Raw genomic sequence first — 19909 nt, 5'->3', positions numbered from 1 at the left:
TGGGCAAGGCTAAAAGGAAGCCTCTGCTTCAAGGAATACAGGACTGAAGACAAACTTTTAGAACTTTTTCTTCTTTGCCTCTCAACATATACAAAGAAATATACTAGAAAGACACTATGAACAGTGAGGATATTCAAAGATTGTTCTTTTTCTTACAGTAACACAATGTACTAACACTGCTTCTGTGTAATCTAGTAAGAAATTAAAAATTTTTAAATGGTGCCCTGATAACAATGATCCCAGAGCTTTTGTCTTTAAAGTATGGTAAAACAGACTATTCTCTTACTTGGGTAACAACTGGGTTCTTTTTGTAATTCAGGCAAAGAAATTCTGCCAGAGCCAAAAGCAGTTCAGTTCCAACTGGAGCATTTCCATGGATACCAGCAACAAAACGAATCTTCGGTTCTTCAGGTTCTGATATGTTGGGTTTATTGGAGATTTCGAGGGACCAAATGTGACGATACTCAGCACTCTGTCCCAAACTTTTAGAGCCAGAAACAAAAAGTCAGCAAGTAGTCAAGTGTTATGTGAAACTTAACTTACGGACTTTAAAAACAGAAACAGATGAAGACAACAAAACACAGAACCCTTTAAGTATTTTAAAGAGTGAGTCACTGTCAGAAAACCTTAGGAGGAACAGTATTCCTTGAGCAAAGAAAGTGAAACCCAAGTCCCACATTGCCAGATGTGGGGCCCATGACCCTGCTGGGCAGCCCTGCAGACTCAAGTCCGCATGCCTCACCACACTGCTCGAGCTGGCGTCTGTCTTCTATATGGAGCAGATCTGCCTGCCTCTGCCTCCCGAGCGCTGGGATTAAAGGCGTGCGCCACCACTGCCCAGATTGTCACTTCAGTTCTTTTATGTAAATATTTAACTATACTAAACGTAGGTGTCTCTTTTTAAAATCTAAGTTAATCTATATGAATAACACAGTTAACACACTTTACATTAAATGCAACACTAGTTTGACAGAAAAAAGCTAAGACCATAAAGTCAAAATAAATGATCAAATTTCCACTTTCACAAGAGTTTTGAGCTCAAGTCTGGCTTTCTTTACTGTGACAGAAGATTTGCCAGGTCAGGAGTAATGGATTAGCACTAAAGTGAAAACCAGTAATAGGATAAAAGTCATTGCTTTTCATGATGCCATTCAATGACACTTAGTGCCTGGTGATAGACCACCTAAAAAAGTCTGTCCCTAACAATGGCAGGCATGCTGTATTTTAAGGCAATATCTAATTTTCAAAAGCACCTTGAATCAAAAACCGTTGAATTAAAGGGCTTTTAAAAAGCCGGGCGGTGGTGGCGCACGCCTTTAATCCCAGCACTCGGGAGGCAGAGCCAGGCGGATCTCTGTGAGTTCGAGGCCAGCCTGGGCTACCAAGTGAGTTCCAGGAAAGGCGCAAAGCTACACAGATAAACCCTGTCTCGAAAAACCAAAAAAAAAAAAAAAAAAAAACAACAACAACAACAAAAAAAACGAGTTAAGTTAGCTAGCAGAAGACTGTTCAGTTTGGGTTTTATTTTAAGTAGGGAGACTAAACTGCAGGTGGTAGTATGGTAGATGACTTTATGTCCAACAAGGCAGAAATGCTAAAAAATCAGTTCAATAAAGGAAGTTAGTTGGTTCTGCCAAATTAAACATTGCTCCACATCTATACTGTAAATCAGAATTTAAGAAGCAAAAGTTTCTGGCAAAATTCCAAGAACCAATGCAATGAGACAAGTGAAAAGTAAAAGGCTACATGATGCTTTGCTCATTAGGTCTGCAGAAGGCAGCTTATAAGCCGGGGTAAAAGGTAAACATCTTCCCCACAGCAGGCAAAGCACAGTGAGCAACTCATCTTGGATGCTCTGGAGTAACTGTAACAAGGCATGAAGACCTAGAATAATGACACAGGGAACCTGAGCGATCGATCGTGGACCTCTGGAGTAACTGTAACAAGGCATGAAGACCTAGGATGGCACAGGGAACCTGAGCAGTGAAGCCCCAGAATGGAAGGAAAAGCTGTCCCAATCACCAGTTTGACATGAGCTAGTACTGTGGCCTTTCCCAGCGTCGCAATCCAACATGTCTTTAAAATGTCATCTGAGAGACTATGAACAGACCAGAGTGCAGCAGCAACAGCAGCTAAGCCTCTTTTCTAGTCAACAAGTCTTAGACATGATCCCTGGCAGATGAGCTCAGAGTTCCAAAATGTGCCCACTGCCCTCAAAATAAAATAAGCTAAACAACATTTAGTTAGAATATAAATCTGCAGCTGGAACATGGCAAGTGTGTGAAATCAGTCAGAGGAAGCATTAGAAAGAGAAACTTTACTTTCAGAAGGTTCGGTCTATACAACTCTAACCCTAAGTAAGTCTAAGATCCATCTGGATGTGGCAAAACATGAATGAACCCGCTTAAGGAAAGTGAAAGAAAAACAAAGTGATCCTCACGTGGTAAGATTTGTAATGTGTGGGTAGTTCATGACAAGTCCTCTGAGGAACTCGGATAAGTCTTTGTATGAATGGTATCGATAGAGAGCCAGGTCTGAGGACGAGCTTAGCATGAAGCCCTCCAAACCATTCTCAGCAGAAAGGTGTTTAATTAAGGCTTCGAACTCTTTAGTAGTCGGGTCACTGGCATCATCAGCGCTGGTGCTATCCCCCTTTCCTTTCTTAGATTCATTGTTTGCATCTGTCGAAGATCGAACGAGCGTGAAGTTGACCTGAATAGCACCTTCACTCCTGACGGTCACACTCTTGGTAACGGGGTTATACCTGTAATAAAGCAGACAGATCAGACTCACATTTCCTCAGCATCCAAGCACTGGGAAATAGAGATGTGTAGAGAATACATGAGTCCAAGGAATAAATGTGATACAGTTCCCAAAAGAGTAATTTTCAACTTTGAGGAAACTTCTTATTAAAAAAAAATTACCAAAGAACAAATCTAGGTAAAAGTATAACATGAATGTGTTTCTAAGATTTCAATTAGGATTTCATGTTGGGAGTGGTGGCATACAACTTTAATCCCAGCTGAGGGAGGCAGTTCTCTATGATCAAGGACAGCCTGGTGGCTATAGTGAGTTCCAGGACAGCCCCTGCTATGGAGAGAGACCCTGTCTCAAAACTAACAAACAAACATAAAAACAATAAAAAAGAAAAAAGAGGATTTCAGTGGTTAAGAGCACTCACTCACTGACTACTCTTCCAGAGGACCTGGGTGCAAATCCCAGGACACACATGGCCGCTCACAATCACCAGCAACTCCAGTTCTAGGGGATCCAACACCCTCTTTTGGCTGTTGTGGGCAACAGACATGCACAGACATATATGCAGGCAAAATATTCACACACTTAAAATAATAAAAAATTAAAATATAATTTCAAATGGAAGTTTGAGCTTATTAAGATATCCAGTGGCTCTGGGTCTGAATACACTCAACAGCCTTTAAAGTATGTGGGTGGAAAAGTCTGAGGTAGCAACTTAGGACATTCTCTTCCAAAGATGACTCTGCCTGCTTTTCAGACACCCTGGTGCTCTAGTTTCTCTAATATTCTGCTCAAGTAGAAGAAAACAGAAGAACCTTGTAATGCAATAGTGTGGGCTTCTGACCTGTTTGTGAGCCACTAGATATTTAAAGGCTCTATTCTTTGTGGGGAAAAAAGGTACTAAAACTCTGTCTCCACGGATTTAGCTTTCCTCCAATGGATAGTCAAACTAGCTTCACAAATATGTTGGCTAGAAAGGAGAGGGGAATGTTCTGTGGTAGTGCCTAGCCTCATTAAATCAAGAACAAAGAAAACTAGCTGAGTGTGGTGATAAGCCTGTACCCTCAGCACTCCAGGGGGAAAGGCAGGAGGACCAGAAATGCAAGGCCAGCCTCCACTACATAGGATGTTTAAAGCCCAACCTAGACTACACCAGCTCCTGCCTCAAAACAAGAAAAGAGAAGATTCAGAGTAAGTAAATGTTCACAATTCTAGGTCACTTGTAAAGGACTATAAAGAAAATCAGGTTGTTTGAGTTTTCTACCAGAGGCTCATTTTCTTCTTTTTAATAAATAAATCTAGTTAGGGATGCACTTGAGAGGACTAGGAGTTTAGGGGTCAGCCTGAGCTACATGAGACTCTATCTTTCAGATAGACAGACAGATAAAAAGACAAACAAGCCCTTAAGAGGAAAATGGCCTTACTCAGAGCTTGCAATCAGCAGAAATTTTCACTGAAGCAATGTACCACAGAAAAATGAATGCATGTGAGAGCTTGGAAAAGCTATAAAAGGGAACAAATACAGAATTGTGTTCCCTGTGGGCAGCATGAACTAACTCAGCAGAACAAGAGTATTTGCCTTTTCCCCTGCTTCTTCCAACAAGTACATCCCAGAATTACTACTGACTGAGGGAAATCACAGGGAGAGGGCAGGTGATCAGAGCAGAGGCAGGCACATGACTTCAGAGACTATTTGATGGTGCAGGGCCATAGGCAGCAGATACTCAGTAGTGAGACTAGCTCTAAATCTCTCTGCATTAAACTCCACGTTCCAGGCTCTCTGGGACTTTCTGGAAATAACCTTCTAGAAGGGAGCCATGTTTGTCTTATTCCCAAGGCCCGAATCTGAAAGCAGTCACCACTTACCCTCGAGCAGATGCTGTGATCTTGTAAGTTCCTGGGACCAAGAGGCGCCAGTAATCTCCAGCTTTGTAAGTAGTCACTGGGTGATTAATTTCAGCAACACTGAGGGTAGCATTTAATATGCCCCTACCATCTGTGGCATCAAGGACAAATCCTTTGACACCCTGATGAACCTGGAGAAAGAAGAAGAATACCAGATTTTGAATGATCATCTAATTCCTTTGGGAGCACATATCAAAAATAACAGATTGCTAATAATGCAAACAAAGGAGCTACCAGGACCTTGGGGTTCCGAGTAAAGCTAAATGCAAATGTTCATTAAAACATACTTTTGCTTCTGAAAGCAGAGACCATGTGAAGAACATAACAACACTTTAAATTTTAGGACATTATGACTACTTCAGAATATAGGATGCTGCAAAAGAAAACACGCCAGGCCTGTTTCAAATAGACTGCTTTAAAAAGGAAGAATGTTCTAAATTAAAAGAGATAAGGAGATACCACAATCAAATATACTATATCCTGCTTGTAAATATATCTATAAGATTACATGTAGGGCACATAGAAATTTGAATATAGACCAGATATTATGTAATATTAGAGAATTGGTATAATTTTCTTAGGTGAGAAAATAGCATTTAGAGATGCTATACAGGAGAATATACTTATTTTTAGGAAATAGATGCCTAGGGGCTACACAGATGACTCAGCAGAGCAAATATACTAAAACAATTAGAATTAGAAAAGATATATTCTGGGGCTGGAGAGATGGCTCTGTGGTTAAAGAACACTTGCATCTCTTGCAGAGGACTTGGATTTGCTTGCCAGCACCCACATGGCCTCCATGGACACTGTACACATGTGGTACACATACATATATGCAGACACCCATACACATAAGAATGTTTTAAAAACATTCTCTAACTTCACTACAGAAAAGCTACATGTACATAAAGCTCATCTTGGTCTTGGAAGGAATCATGTTTGTTCTGAGTAGTTACCTGTTTCATAAACTGAATTAGAGATCTTCGATTTTGCTCCCAGTACTTTGGCAGTTCATTTTCAAATGGGTATTTTACACAACCTAGTTCGATAGTTACTTCAAAGCAATTTGTCTGTAAATAGTTCCAGTCCTGCATACCACCTAAAGACATGGAATTAAAATACATCACTGGGAATACATTTGAAATAGTTTAGACTCTACAAGGTAAGACTCATTACTAGTAAAAAGCCAAATTATCTTGTCCCTACAGTGACTGAAGAACAGTATTAACTCATGGGAGAGCTCTTTGATGCTGTGTTTTCATTAAGAACTCATTGTACTGCACGGCCTTCCCACTAGCACATAAAAGACCGATATTGGTTTGGAGATAAAAATCGAGACCCTGGTCAGGCTATAATGCAGTGTGTCTATGCAGAGCTCAAAGAGCACTAAACGCCAAACAGTTGAAAAGGTTACTGCAGTGTCTTAAATCATTTGAGCATTTTATAAAAAAACAACAGTTCTTTCTCAAAATTGAAAAAGGTCATTAACAAGCAGCACCATCCAGGGGACTAGAAAACCCAAGTTGTAAGGCCTTGATCTTTACCTGGGACGTTATACCAACTAGCTCCATTTGTTATCCCATGAGGAAAATACTCATTAAGGATACTTTTATCCTTGCAAGGTGTTCCTTGAAACATCTGGGAATTTTCCTGAAAAAGAAAAAAAATGTTTACTACTATTTGTTTGCATCTAAATTAAAAAAAAATTGCTGGATGGATACAGTGAAAAATTTAAAAGGTTACCAAAAGGGGTATATGGAAGTTTGAGACTTTTCAATGTATAGTATTCTGTCAGTTGAATTTTGACTGTGTGAGTTTTGTTTTTTTTTTTTTAAATAAAAATCAAAGGGCACTGAAGTGATTCAGTTGGTAAAGATATTTGCTGCACAAGCCTGGAGACCTGAGTTTGACCCCTGGAATCCACATTGACTCCAGAGTTGTCCTCTGACCTCCACACATTGCCATGGCAGGCAACCTCTTTCTCCTGCGGCACAACATACATTCACATACAGTAATAAGGAAAAATAATTAATTAAAATTAAGAGCTTGGTGTGTCAACATCTGTCTACACAAGACCAAGCCAGTCAACATTCCAGTACGGAGTGGGGAAACTGGTATTTTTTTCTTATTTTTATTTATTTATTTATTGCCATTTCTGCAGCCATTTTTCTTCTTTTAGGACAACACTCCTGGAAACAATTTTTGTGTTGGTGTCTTGAGTATGTATGTAGCCTGGCATCTGGCATGAAGTATGTGTGCAATCATTGACAGTTCCGTGAGGGCACAAATAAATGCTACAGGAATCCAGAGGAGAGAAGAGGTCTTTGACTGGGGAAGAAGTTTCCTGAAGAAATGCAACTCTACAAGATGGCCAAAGCTGCATCTCCCTCTTTGTCAATAGAAAAGAAGGACAAAAAATGGTGAAATTTTCCTATCACCTTGAGAATTAGCCATTTAACTTTAAAATATATAAACAAGCTCCTAACAGAAACTTACTATGCCCATTAAAGGCATATGATCCCACCACACTCATATAAAAACCATTATTTTAGATCACTGTAATAACTGTACATATGCTTTTTTTAGTGTGGGTCTTACTGTGTAGAACTGACTGTCCTGGAACTCTCTGTGTAGACCCTGGAGATCCTGCTTCCTCCCAAGTGCTGGGATTAAAGGTGTGCATCCATCACCACACCCAGCCATACTTTGCTTTCTGGTTTTCTGCTGAAGGTTGCCACCATGATCCGCTATCCCTCTGACTCCATCAATGTCTATCCATGTCTACCTACTCATCAGATTATACTATAGAGATGTACTGTTCTACTATTGGACCAATATGTATATTGCAAACATTCATAAATGTTAAAGGACACTGTAAAGAAATCTAAATAGATTTCTAGCATTCTTCCTGCATCTTCTCAGATCATCTAGTATAAACCACACTCTGGACACCACTGTTCTAGGCAGTAACTGCCACCATATTGATTCACTCTCAGCGCTGTTAGGAGCCAGTAAAGGTGGTATGTGATACCTGAATGGCTTGAGGAAGTGTATTCTGACCACTGATACTTTACAAGGACACCAAAACACTTCAACAGGCAAGGACTAATCTTTCACAGACGGCATGGAGACATTGAATATCCACATGCAAAAGACTGAATCCATAACCCTTCCTTCCTCACACCATACCTCCAATTAATTAAAAGATCATAAATCTCAATATAGGAGCTAAAACTTAAGAGAGAAAACTAGGAATAAATCTTTGTGAACTTTGTTTACTGGGTAGACACTGGAAGTATAAATGACAGAAAGATTAGGAAACTGTATGCTATGGGTCCTACTACTCCCTCTCCCTCACTCGTTTTCAATTGAAGACGTTGCTTCGCATGCTCAGCACACATCTGGGTCACACTTAATTTCTCTGGGGTGCCAACTTACGACTCTCTTCTGCTGATTGCCTTTTGGAGTAAGAAGGTTTTCTGGTTTATATGCGTGACAATTCAGTTCCTAATTTTTAGGAATTTCTCTGTGAATATCTCTCTGTTCATTTTTTTTTTTTTTTTTTTTTTTTTTTTGGTTTTTTGAGACAGGGTTTCTCTGTGTAGCTTTGCGCCTTTCCTGGAACTCACTTGGTAGCCCAGGCTGGCCTCGAATTCACAGAGATCCGCCTGCCTCTGCCACCCGAGTGCTGGGATTAAAGGCGTGCGCCACCACCGCCCGGCGCTCTCTGTTCATTTTTATATTATGTGGTTCTTTTACATGATTCCTAGCTTGATTGTAACCTTTTCTGTCAGTCTAGCAAAGCCCAACACTTGAGTGAGGTGGCTTTATTTGTTCACCCTGCTGGGAAGCGTGAAGTTATAAGGCTTTGGGTTTATTTTATTTTATTTTATTTTATTATTATTATTTTTTTTTTTTTTTTTTTTTTTTTTTTTTTTTTTCCCGAAACAGGGTTTCTCTGTGTAGCTTTGTGCCTTCCCTGGAGAGGCTTTGGGTTTTAGAAGTACTTTTCTGTCTCATACAACCCTACACTTTCCTCTTTTTCTTGCTCTTGAATGAACTGCCAGAAGGCACCTTTCATTTCTTTCTCCTCCAGAAGTTATGAGTTTCAAGACTCCCCTTTACCCAACCTGTCCTTTTAAGTGTCTATCCCTTTAGATCATGTTGGAGCCTTCTGCCTGTCTGTCTGTCTGTCTGTCTGTTTGTTTGAAAGAGGGTGTCTCTATAGCCCTGGTTGTCCTGGAACTCACTTTGTAGACCAGGCTGGCCTCAAACTAACAGAGATCCACCTACCCCTGCCTCCCTAGGGCTAGGATTAAAGGTGTGTGCTGCTGCCACCACCACCTGGCAGAACTGGAGCCTTCACTGGAGCCTTTTGAAATCTGTTCTCAGAATCTCAGTGCTGTCATTTGCCCCACTACTTGTTTAGTATCTTGGACTCCATCCTTAGTCTGCACTTCACTGTTCTGTACCTCTCCACCCCATTCTCTACAACTTGTCTTCTTCTACAGGTTAATCAGCTCTTCCTCACTGCCTAGCCCTCCTGATGAGGCAAAGTGGGATGGGCGCATGACAAGTCACACTTATTATTGTTTTACAGTTCTTTATTTGCATGTATATAAGAGGTGAGAGAACACCTTGTGGAAGTTGGTTCTCTCCTTCCACCATGTGGGTTCATCCCAGGAACTGAACTTAGGTCACCAGATTTCACAGCCAGCACCTTTGCCTGCTAAGCCATCTTTCCAGCCCTGTTGTTTTTAACTCAGTTACTTGCATTTTCAAGATCTTTCATAGTACTATGGGTAGAATTTTGGTAATTATAAAGTTGGCTTGTACCAAATGAGGAGAAATATTTAGAGGATGACTACTATACAGCCATCACTGTCTTTGGTCACTCAGAAACCTACCAAGACTATTCATACTGGAGAAATTCGGAAGCATGAAGATGAAATTCCAGGGAGATAGCTTTGCGGGTGTTTACTAAGGTTTATGTAAACCCTTACTTTTACCGAAGTTGCTTACTGGCCAAGGAAAAGGAGGCTGTGAACAAAGACAGAGGACTTTAATGACCACCTTCCCCACTGACGGTGGAAGGCAGACATAGACTCCAGAGACAAGGCAGGATGCAGTGGGTCAAGAAGGACAGGTAGGACACAAGTAAATGATGGCTGCGAAGACTGAATCTGGATGACCTCACGCCAGTTTATGCAGTTCTACTTTTGTTCAATGCAAAGTCACCTACTGAGAATAAGTGGAGTCAGAAGAAAGGCTTACAATCACCACAGTGGGAAATGAGTTGGGGGGCCAAGGAGCAAAATGTCAAACATTACCACCCAGTTCTGAGGGCTCAGCTATGCTTAGTGAGTGAAGGCTGACTGTAGCAGACTGCCACAATCACATAGCTGTGTGGCTCTTCTGGGTAATATTTGTAATAATGGGATGGAGGAAAAAGTTGGTGGTTGTGCTGGTTGTTTTTTTGTCAACTCAACATAAATATAGACAGACATGTCTGCGAAGAGGAACTCCAGTTGAGACCATGCCTCAAGCAGATTGCCTGTAGACAAGTTTATAGGGCATTCTGTTGTTGTTGTTAATGACTGAAGTAGGAGTGTCCAGACTACTGTGGGTAGTGCCACACTGTGAGCAGGTGGTCTGAGTTGCTCTAAGAAAGCAGACTGAGAAATCCATGAGGAGCAAGCCAGTAAGCACCATTTCCCCATGGCTTCTACTTTAGCTCCAACCTCCAGGTTCCTGCCTGCCTTGAGTCCTGTCTTGGCTTCCTCAATGGACTGTGACCCAGGATATGCAAGCCAAATCAAGCTTTTCCTCCATAAGTTGCTTTTGGTCATGGGCTTTATCACAGCTACAGAAACCAAACGAAGACAGTGCTAACTACTGAGGACTAGATATTGGGAAAGCAGGTATGTCAAAAGGATGTGCAAGATCCTTAGGAATATCACTGAAAAATATGGCTATAGGGCTAGGCTAGGGAGAAAGATAAACAAAAAAAGTTTAATAGTCTAAGGAAATAAAACTAAGGTAAAGAATTGTTGGGGCAGGCAGTGGTGGCACACGCCTTTAATCCTAACACTAGGAAGGCAGAGGCAGATGGATCTCTGTGAATTTGAAGATAGCCTGGTCTACAAAGTGAGTTCCAAGACAGCCAGGGCTGTTACACAGAGAAACCCTGTCTCAAAACAACAACAACAAAATATATTAAGTCATGGTGAACGAGTGCAGAGTATGATGGGAATATGTGAAAAAATCTGATCAGTTAATTTTGATTTTTGATAGATGGTAAAATATTCATTCTTCTTACTGTATGCATGTCCCCCCAGATATGCCACACCCAAATAAAAGGTAACAATTCTTTAAGGTAAAATCAACAGCTGCATTCTTTTATTAGCAACTCTGAATATGAATCTCACAAGGTCCATTTGCAGAGAGGGAAGGAGTATGTAGGTGGAATGATCAAAGGTTGTAATCAGAGAGCAGAGTTGCAGTAATAACCTTTATGATCCATAACCAATAAAATCACAATCAGTAGACCAAAATTGGAAACTGCTGTACCTACTACTCAAATCCCAACATAGTATTTTTTAGAACCATTTTTAAATTAAATTTCACATATACATACACACACACACACACACACACACACACACACACCCCTTGACACTTTTGTGTTTGGTGGAAGTGTATACAGTTAAAAATGTCAGTGAATGCCGGGCGGTGGTGGCGCACGCCTTTAATCCCAGCACTCGGGAGGCAGAGCCAGGCGGATCTCTGTGAGTTCGAGGCCAGCCTGGGCTACCAAGCGAGTCCCAGGAAAGGCGCAAAGCTACACAGAGAAACCCTGTCTCGAAAAACAAAACAAAACAAACAAACAAAAAAAAATGTCAGTGAAATTCATCATACCAGTGTGTGTGGAGAACAGAGATTAAGGAGTGTCCTCTCCAATCATTCTCCACCCTATTTTTTGAGCTTGGAGTTCGTGGATTCATTGAGGCTAGCCAGGGAGTTCCAGGAGTCTTCCTGTCTACCTTCCCCAAGCTGGGGATATAGATGTGCCTCTGCGCCCCACTTTCTATGTGGGTGCCGGGGATCTGAACACAGGTCATCATGCTTGTTACTAACTGTGCAGCTTTCCCAGTCACTATCTTAGTATTTTTAATTGGAAAAGTAATCGTGCTCATTATAGGAAGTTTAGAAAACAGAATCTTCTGTTTACCCATTTTACATTGTGGTAAAACTTTACCTTAAATGAGTCGCTGGTGATTTTGTTTTGTCTTTTGAGCCAAGGTCTCATAGCCCACACTGACTTGGAACTTGCTGTCTACCCAGGGTGTCTTCTAATTCAAGATCCTTCTGCCTCATCATCAACCTCCCAAGGGCTGGGATTCAGGCATGCACCACTATGGCCAATTGGCAGTATTTACACAGGGAGCCAGAGAGTCAAACTGTAGACTTTACAGACCTAAAGGTCTCTGTTACAAGTATTCAACTCTTTTCATCTATTGAGATGGTTACAGGTTTTCTCCTTTGTTAGTATGGTAATTAGACTGACCTGTTTTCAAATGTTCAAAGAGAAAGCAACCATAGCCTATTTGTAACGTATGGTTCTGGCAATATGGCAATAAAATTTAACTTACGAAAACAAGATTTAGTTGTAGAAATGAAACTCATCAATTCTCCTGCTTTAACCTACTTTACTGGGCTTAAAATAAATATGTATAAAATGAAATAAGCTAATATCATTTATGTTCCAGGTACTAAATTAAAAACCATAGATGAATGAACAATTGCAAGATCTATGGATAAAAGGGTTTACTGCATGACTCTCTGTGTCACACTATAGCTTCCAGGACGAGACTGAGCTGCTCTCTCTCTCTTTTCCTTTTCTCTTAAATTTTATTTTGGGGGGAGGTTTCATGGGCAGAGGGTGAATATGAAAAGTCGGGGAATTGAATGGGATGGAGATGTATGTTGTGAAAGACACAAAGAATAAATAGAAGGAGGAAAAAAACAAGCAAAAAAAAAAAACCACAGATGAAAATACATGGCATGAGTTTAAAAGCTAATGGAGAAAGAGACATCAATGTTCAAAAATGAGATGAGAAACAGGAACAAGAGGAAAAGAAGAAAAAAAAGCAAAGAGCTATGGGTATCTTTAGCTATGAGAGTACCTGACCTGAATGTTTCATTTTTTTAATTTATTATTATTAATAATTTGGGTTTTCTCTGTGTAGCCCTCATTGTCCTGGAACTCACTCTGTAGATCAGGCTGTCTTGGAACTCACAGAGATCCACCTGCCTCTGCCTCCCAAATGATGGGATTAAAGGTGTGCACCACCACCACCTGGCTACGAATGCTTTATTTTAAGGTAGTTTTTACTGAATTAACTTTCCAGCATCAGCTGTTCAAACACAAACCTACCTTGGAATAAGAAAGCGCTATTTGCTGAAACACGGCATCATCTGGTGATTTACTGTATATAGCCACTCCTTGTTCATTATCATCAAAAGGATAGTTAACCACCAAAGAACCTACAAGGGAAACAGGAAAAGGCACCATTAACTGTTCTAAAATAAATCAGTAACACAAACAAGCTTTTCAAAGTATAGTCAGAACCGGGTGGTACTGATTGTGACCTTGACAGGATCTGGAACCAATCATCGGCAAGCTTCTTCCACACCTGTGAAGCATTATTTAGACTAGGTTAGACTCTAGGAATACTTTAAGAATTACCTAGATTATGTTCATTGTAGCAGGAAGACCCACCCAAAAGCAGCACTGTTCTTCTGGCTCTACTGCAGAGGAAGCTAGCTGAGCTCAAGCACTGCTCATTCTCCATTTCCTAAACGAGAAGATGCCTCAAACTTCTGCTGCCAAGACTTCCCCGCCAGGATGGACTGGACCCTGGAACTGTGAGCTGAGATAAACCCCTTCTCCCGTAGGTAGAGTTTGTCAGAGTGTTTTACCACAGCAACAGAAAAAGTAAGACAGAAGGGAGAGCCACAAAATTTATCAAGGCCATTTATCTTAATATAAAAGAAAAATAAAGACTAGAGATGTAGCTCCATGACAGAGGGCTTGTCTAGCCTGCACAAGGCCTTGGGACCAATCCCCAGGCCTATCAAAAAGAAAAACACAAACAACAGCAACAACAAAAACCCCCACACTTCTTCTAGTGAAAATCAAAGTGAGCAAGTGGGGAAATAATACCCACGCACAGAATCAAAAGGCTCTCTTAACTAAATAGGTCTTAAAGAACTTGCAATTAAAAAATATCACATGGGCCGGGCAGTGGTGGCGCACGCCTTTAATCCCAGCACTCGGGAGGCAGAGGCAGGCGGATCTCTGTGAGTTCGAGGCCAGCCTGGTCTACAGAGCGAGATCCAGGAAAGGCCAGCCTGGTCTACAGAGCGAGATCCAGGAAAGCAAAGCTACACAGAGAAACCCTGTCTCGAAAAAACCAAAAAAAAAAGAAAAAAAAATCACATGGTGAAATTAAGTGGGCCCAAAGTCTACCCAAGTCAGTGAACTTCTAAAATGGCTAGAACAGTCATTCTGAAGCTGTGGAGCTTCACACTGGATTTTAGTGAATGTGTAAAGTACTTTGATGAAATTTGAGATCATAAAAACTGAGTAAATTTTGATACTTTTTCAGTAACACATTTTAAAGGCCATGGAATTTTAAAATAAGAACAGACCCTTAAGGTCCAACTAAGTCATCCCTTATTTTGGACATGGAATCTAAAACAGGTTAAGCAACTTATGGATAGCAGGGCCAGCCTGATCCACACAGAAAAATTCTAAAACTTTCTTATAGTCTACTTATTCCACTGGAGTTGTACCATCTGACTCAAGATAAAGACAGTGATGCTTTCAAGCACAAAAAGGCTGTTGACGCCCCTCATGCTTTCCACTGGAGGAAAGTAGTAAAGGTGGGTCTGGGGAAAAGCTTTGAGCTACATGTGTCAAAGGATTGATCCTTTAGTTTCCAGCTTGTCATACTGTTCTCATATGTCCACTCATTATGCTTTCTACTGCACCAGCACGCATGTATCGAAGTCAGAAAGCAATTTGCTGGAGTAGGTTCTTACCTTCCACTATGTGGCTTCAGGGATGGAACCTGGCATGTGCCCATATCTGCTGGGCCATCTCTCTGGCCTGATACCTCACTCTTATTCACATAACTCTAGCTGGACATTGTGATGTTTTGTTTTGTTTTGAGACAAGTTCTCATGTATCCCAGGATGCTTTGAACTAGCTATGTAGCTGAGAAGGATCTTGAATTCCTCCTCCTGCTTCTTTTTCCTGAGTGCTGGGATTATAGGCATATGCCATCATGCCAGATTTATGGGGTGCTGTTCATGGACTCCAGGGCTTCATGATGCTAGGCAGGTACTCTACCAGCTCAGATACAGACCTATGGTATTTTTCCTAATACTGACCTTTTCTGTTCAACTGACTCACTCCTGATGAATCATATTGACAATATATAGTCCCAAACCCTCAATGAGAATGAAGTCATTATGCTGCAGTTAAGTAGCTATAGTATATGTGTGTATATACATACAGAGAGAGAGACAGAGACAGAGACAGAGAGAGACAGACAGACAGACACAGAGAGAGAGACAGAGTGTACAGTGGAAGACAGGAGAACATCAAAACCTATACTTACATAAAAGAGTTTATGAGACTTTAGGAGAGAGCAAGACTGAACATTTGGATCTGCTGGTGCTTGGTTTTTATGACGACAACATGCATGGTACCTAATTAACAGGATAACAAATAAACATGGGCCGGGCGGTGGTGGCGCACGCCTTTAATCCCAGCACTCGGGAGGCAGAGCCAGGCGGATCTCTGTGAGTTCGAGGCCAGCCTGGGCTACCAAGTGAGTTCCAGGAAAAGGCGCAAAGCTACACAGAGAAACCCTGTCTCGAAAAAACCAAAAAAAAAAACCAAAAACAAAAAACAAATAAACATGAAGCCCTTGAAGAACTATTAGAGAAAGGGGAGCAGGTGATAGGAGAAAAAAAGAGCAAGAAAGGGTAAGGTAGGATGTTGGGAAGGGGGAGAAGAGGGAGAGGGAGAGGGAGATGGCTTAGTGGGAGAAAAGCACTTGTGGGCAAATCCACAACCTGAATTAGATCCTCAAATCCAGTGGAAGGAGAGAACTGACTTCTGAAAGGTGTCGTCTGACCTCCACACACATGCCATAGCATGCACACACACACACACACACACACACTCACACACAAACACACTATACATACACAATAATAAATAGCATGAAAATGAAAAATGAGAGAAAAAAGTGGAAGAAAGATGAGGAGAAGCTGAGCTTGCTGTTTGCCTGTAATCCCAGCACCATGGAGGCAGAGGCAGGAGGAGGTTCGCTGTGCGAGGCCAACACAGTCTGCACAGTGAGCCCCAGGCCTGCCTGGGTACTTGGTGAGGACCTGTCTAAAATAACAACCACCACAAAGGAAAGAAAGAAAGCGTGTGTGGGGAGGGAACAGCCAGCTCACTGACCTAGAGAGCAAGGAGGAAGGTTTTAACTGTTCTCTGTCACAGAAGCAGTATAGGATACTCACTTGAAGCTAGCCTAGGACTCTAAGCAGATAGAATTTCAGCAGAATTTTCAAATGCTCTCAACAGAGCTACTTAGTCCATACGGAGCTGCCATACCTCCATGCAGATTGGCCGACAGCACAAATGGATAGGCCTTCACCCAGCTCATCACTGCGATGGTCTCTGGCTGAGTAGGATCTGTGATTGGAACAAACTGGTCTGGGAAATTTCGATTTAGGTCAAAGTTGTTGCTGTTGTTTCTGCCAACTACACTTATTGAGTCTCCTGCAGGACAAAGGATTAAAATTTAAGACATGTTTTATTACATGTTAATGCCACACACACAACTTCAGCCATCTTAAAGTGTAAGCACATCAGGCCCATTGCTACCAATCCCACTGTGAGCAAAATGTATCTTTTTTTTTTTACATTGTATATTTTTTTTTAAATCTCTCTTCTAGATCTTTAAAGCAAAGAGGTAAAATCATTACTCTTTAGCATTTGTCCTCTGCTCATCCTTTGAAAGGAAAAAAATCCAAATTACGCAAATGATACTAAAGCTTTGCTCAAGTGTTAATAATAAACACACAACGGCATAAGCAACCCCTTGAGTTGGTGGGACTTCATCACCAAAACCAGACCAACAAAAAGAAAACTGTGGATGCTGACATTAACGTGGGCACAAGAAGGTACCATCAGTAGAGAGCATTGTATCGGGATATTTCACCCGATAAAGGGAAAAGGTTCAACTCAAGCTTAGCTGTGGAGATTCTTACACGAGCAAGAGCCCCGTTGCTGTCATTATAATGAGAAGAACTGCAAGTGAGGAAGAGCTAACAGGGCTCCAGTGGTACCCGGCTCTCCCTTTCAGAAGGGCTGGAGGTGTGTGTGTGTGGATCTGTGATGCTGGCAACTGTGAGGAGCAAGAACCTCAGAATGCTAAGATCAACCAGAGCCTGTCTGTGTGAGAGCCATGTCAGTGCAGTGGGAGCTAGCCCTCCTGTCTGCACATCCACACTGCGGGGCCTGTTCCATTCACAGGAAACGCTGCTAGGAGCAGCTGTGGAGAGTAAAGGATCATGTCCAAACAGATGGCTGGCCACCCTTCAGGTTGGCTCTGGAGAGACTACAGAGAAAGAGCAGCTTTGCAAAGCTGTCCTTTTACACAAAAGCCTTCCTCCCTGATACCACCCACTTCGTGCCTAGGAGAGCCATTCCCTTACACAGAAGAGACTGGGGTCTGACACCTGGCCAGAGGTGACCACAGACAGCTGTCACCTGGCAGACCTTAGCTGCCTGACAAAACCACCCTTGCTGGCTGTGAACATTCTCTCCTCAACCTTCCACAGCCCATAACCACCTCCACCCAACCAGACCCAAGCCCCTAGCTTAGGTGTATATAAACGTCAACTGCTTAGTTCTCCCTTGAGACTTATATGAATCTTATGTTTCTCTATATAAATACATTTAAATTTTCCCTGTTAAGCTACCCTCTATCAATTCATTCTAGATGAAAATTATCAGACTTTTAAGGGAAAAAATATTTAAAAGTTTCCTATGGAGTCCTGAGTTGGGAAAAGATGGAGTCTTACTCTTCTGGGGTTCTGCAGAAGGCGGCCTGAGTAAACCTGTCCTCCCAGCCCTCTCAGCATTGCCTCAGGAGAGATGGGCTTGCCTGGGGAGGCAGGCAAAGGAAAAGCACTAACTTAGCAGGCATGGAACATGGATGAGTATGGGAGCTGCTGGTTTCAAATACTATCTCGTTTGATTTTCCAAGGATAAAGTAAGGTTACAAATATAATAATTTAATAAGAACGGTTAAAAATGAAACAATTTATAAAAGTCTTCCATTTTTTTAAATAAATGATGGTTAATCTTGCTTGTCAACTTGACTGGATTGAGACACCTACAAGACTAGCAAAGTGTACTGTGGGGTGTGCCTTCAAGGGTGTTTTACATACATGGGACAGTATGATGAATAGGACTGGCCCTGAACGTGTGTGGACCGTCCAGTAGGCTGGGGGACCCAGAAAGAACAAAACCCATGAAGGAGGAAGCCAGCTAGCAGCTGCCAGCTCCGTTCTTCCTGAGCAAGTGCATTCACTTCTGCTGCAGGCACCCATGGATCTGACTCTGGCTTCAAGACTTTTAACAGCAACTCGCATCAGGGACTCCAGGCAGCTGCCAGGGCTTCAGCCTTGGACTGAATCATTGGTTACTTGGTTTAAGGCTTCCAGCTTCTTGTTCTGAACAGCTACCAAGTTCTCTGGTTCTCCAATGTACATGATTATTGTTGAACTACCCAGCTTCTAATCATATAAGTCAATCTGACTAAGCCCTTTTTATGGTTTTACACACACATACACACACACACACACACACACACACACACACACACACACACACACACACTCATCTCTATCAGTTCTGTTCCTCTAGAGAACCTTGATGAAGACAAATACCCACTACAGAAATGCAAAACCAAACAAGAAACCCACATCTTGATTAAGGGCTGAAATGAATACCTGTTACGACCCTGGACACCCACATTAAAAAGCTAGTTGCATCTGCAACTCCAACGCTAGGGGGCAGAGTTAGGTAGATCCCTGGAGCTCACTGACTAGCAAGTTGATCTGAATCAGATTCCAGGTTCTCGAAAATAAGGAGTAGAGCAATTGAATAAGAACCCAACATCAACCTCTGCCTTCCACACACGTACTAGTGTACATATACCACACACACATTCTATACATATGCTTCATCACATAATGAAAAGTCTGCCCTATTTTCTAAGTACATAAAAGCTAAAACCACTCACAAATCATAAAAACAAAAAACTTCAATATCTTCTCTATTCCAGAATAACCATGCTATACAACAGTCAACAGATGAGGGAGGCTTTAATAGTCAGCTCTGCTTTACCTTCCTGGGACTTTTCATACCCATCAGGATTCATGGATGGCATAAGGTGAATTCTAGTGCTGCGAACCAAATCTGTTACTTCAGGGTCTGTTCCAAAGTTCTTGCAAAGGTATTCGATGAGGTTTAATAGCAGTTCTCTTCCAACCACTTCGTTTCCATGCATATTTCCAATATACTTAAATTCTGGTTCCCCTGAAAACAAATAATTACATGGAAGCCTTTTTTTCCTCTTCAGTTAACATGAAGTCTGTTTTTTTTGTTTGTTTGGTTTTTTTTTTTTTTTTTTTGAGACAGGGTTTCTCTGTGTAGCTTTGCGCCTTTTCCTGGAACTCACTTGGTAGCCCAGGCTGGCCTCGAACTCACAGAGATCCACCTGCCTCTGCCTCCCGAGTGCTGGGATTAAAGGCATGCGCCACCACCGCCCGGCGAAGTCTGTTTTTTCCATAATATATATAAAAACCATAAGCTAAAATATTAAGTAAATATGTATAGTCAACATCAAGAAAAATCTACATAAACATATTGTAGCTTCCTTACCAGAATATATGTTTGAGTAGGCACAGGCATGCACGCGCACGCGCGCACACACACACACACACACACACACACACACATATATATATATATATATATAGAGAGAGAGAGATATGTCTTTCTAATATGCATACATATATATCCACATGCCAAACTGAACTCAGCTGAATGAATCCAATCTATGAACACACTAATATCATGCAAATA

General features: G+C 41.5%; 1 protein-coding gene across 1 annotated transcript in view; it reads right to left on the bottom strand.

The window, feature by feature from the left end:
- Positions 1 to 19909, bottom strand: part of Cpd (carboxypeptidase D) — a 68849-nt gene that overhangs the window by 17628 nt on the left and 31312 nt on the right. Inside the window, exons 6-13 of the mRNA XM_052755982.1 lie at positions 19169 to 19360; positions 16364 to 16531; positions 13103 to 13212; positions 6210 to 6315; positions 5622 to 5764; positions 4624 to 4793; positions 2441 to 2764; positions 287 to 482 (exon numbers count right to left, since the gene is read on the bottom strand). Coding sequence (XP_052611942.1) covers positions 287 to 482; positions 2441 to 2764; positions 4624 to 4793; positions 5622 to 5764; positions 6210 to 6315; positions 13103 to 13212; positions 16364 to 16531; positions 19169 to 19360 — 1409 coding nt within the window. The remainder of the gene's footprint in view (positions 1 to 286; positions 483 to 2440; positions 2765 to 4623; positions 4794 to 5621; positions 5765 to 6209; positions 6316 to 13102; positions 13213 to 16363; positions 16532 to 19168; positions 19361 to 19909) is intronic.

The sequence above is a fragment of the Peromyscus californicus genome, unplaced genomic scaffold, assembly GCF_007827085.1.
Source record: "Peromyscus californicus insignis strain IS unplaced genomic scaffold, ASM782708v3 Scaffold_3__1_contigs__length_106647218, whole genome shotgun sequence".
Taxonomy (NCBI): Eukaryota; Metazoa; Chordata; class Mammalia; order Rodentia; family Cricetidae; genus Peromyscus; species Peromyscus californicus.
Note: the sequence above shows the minus strand (reverse complement) of the source record. Positions and strands in the feature narration are given on the sequence as shown.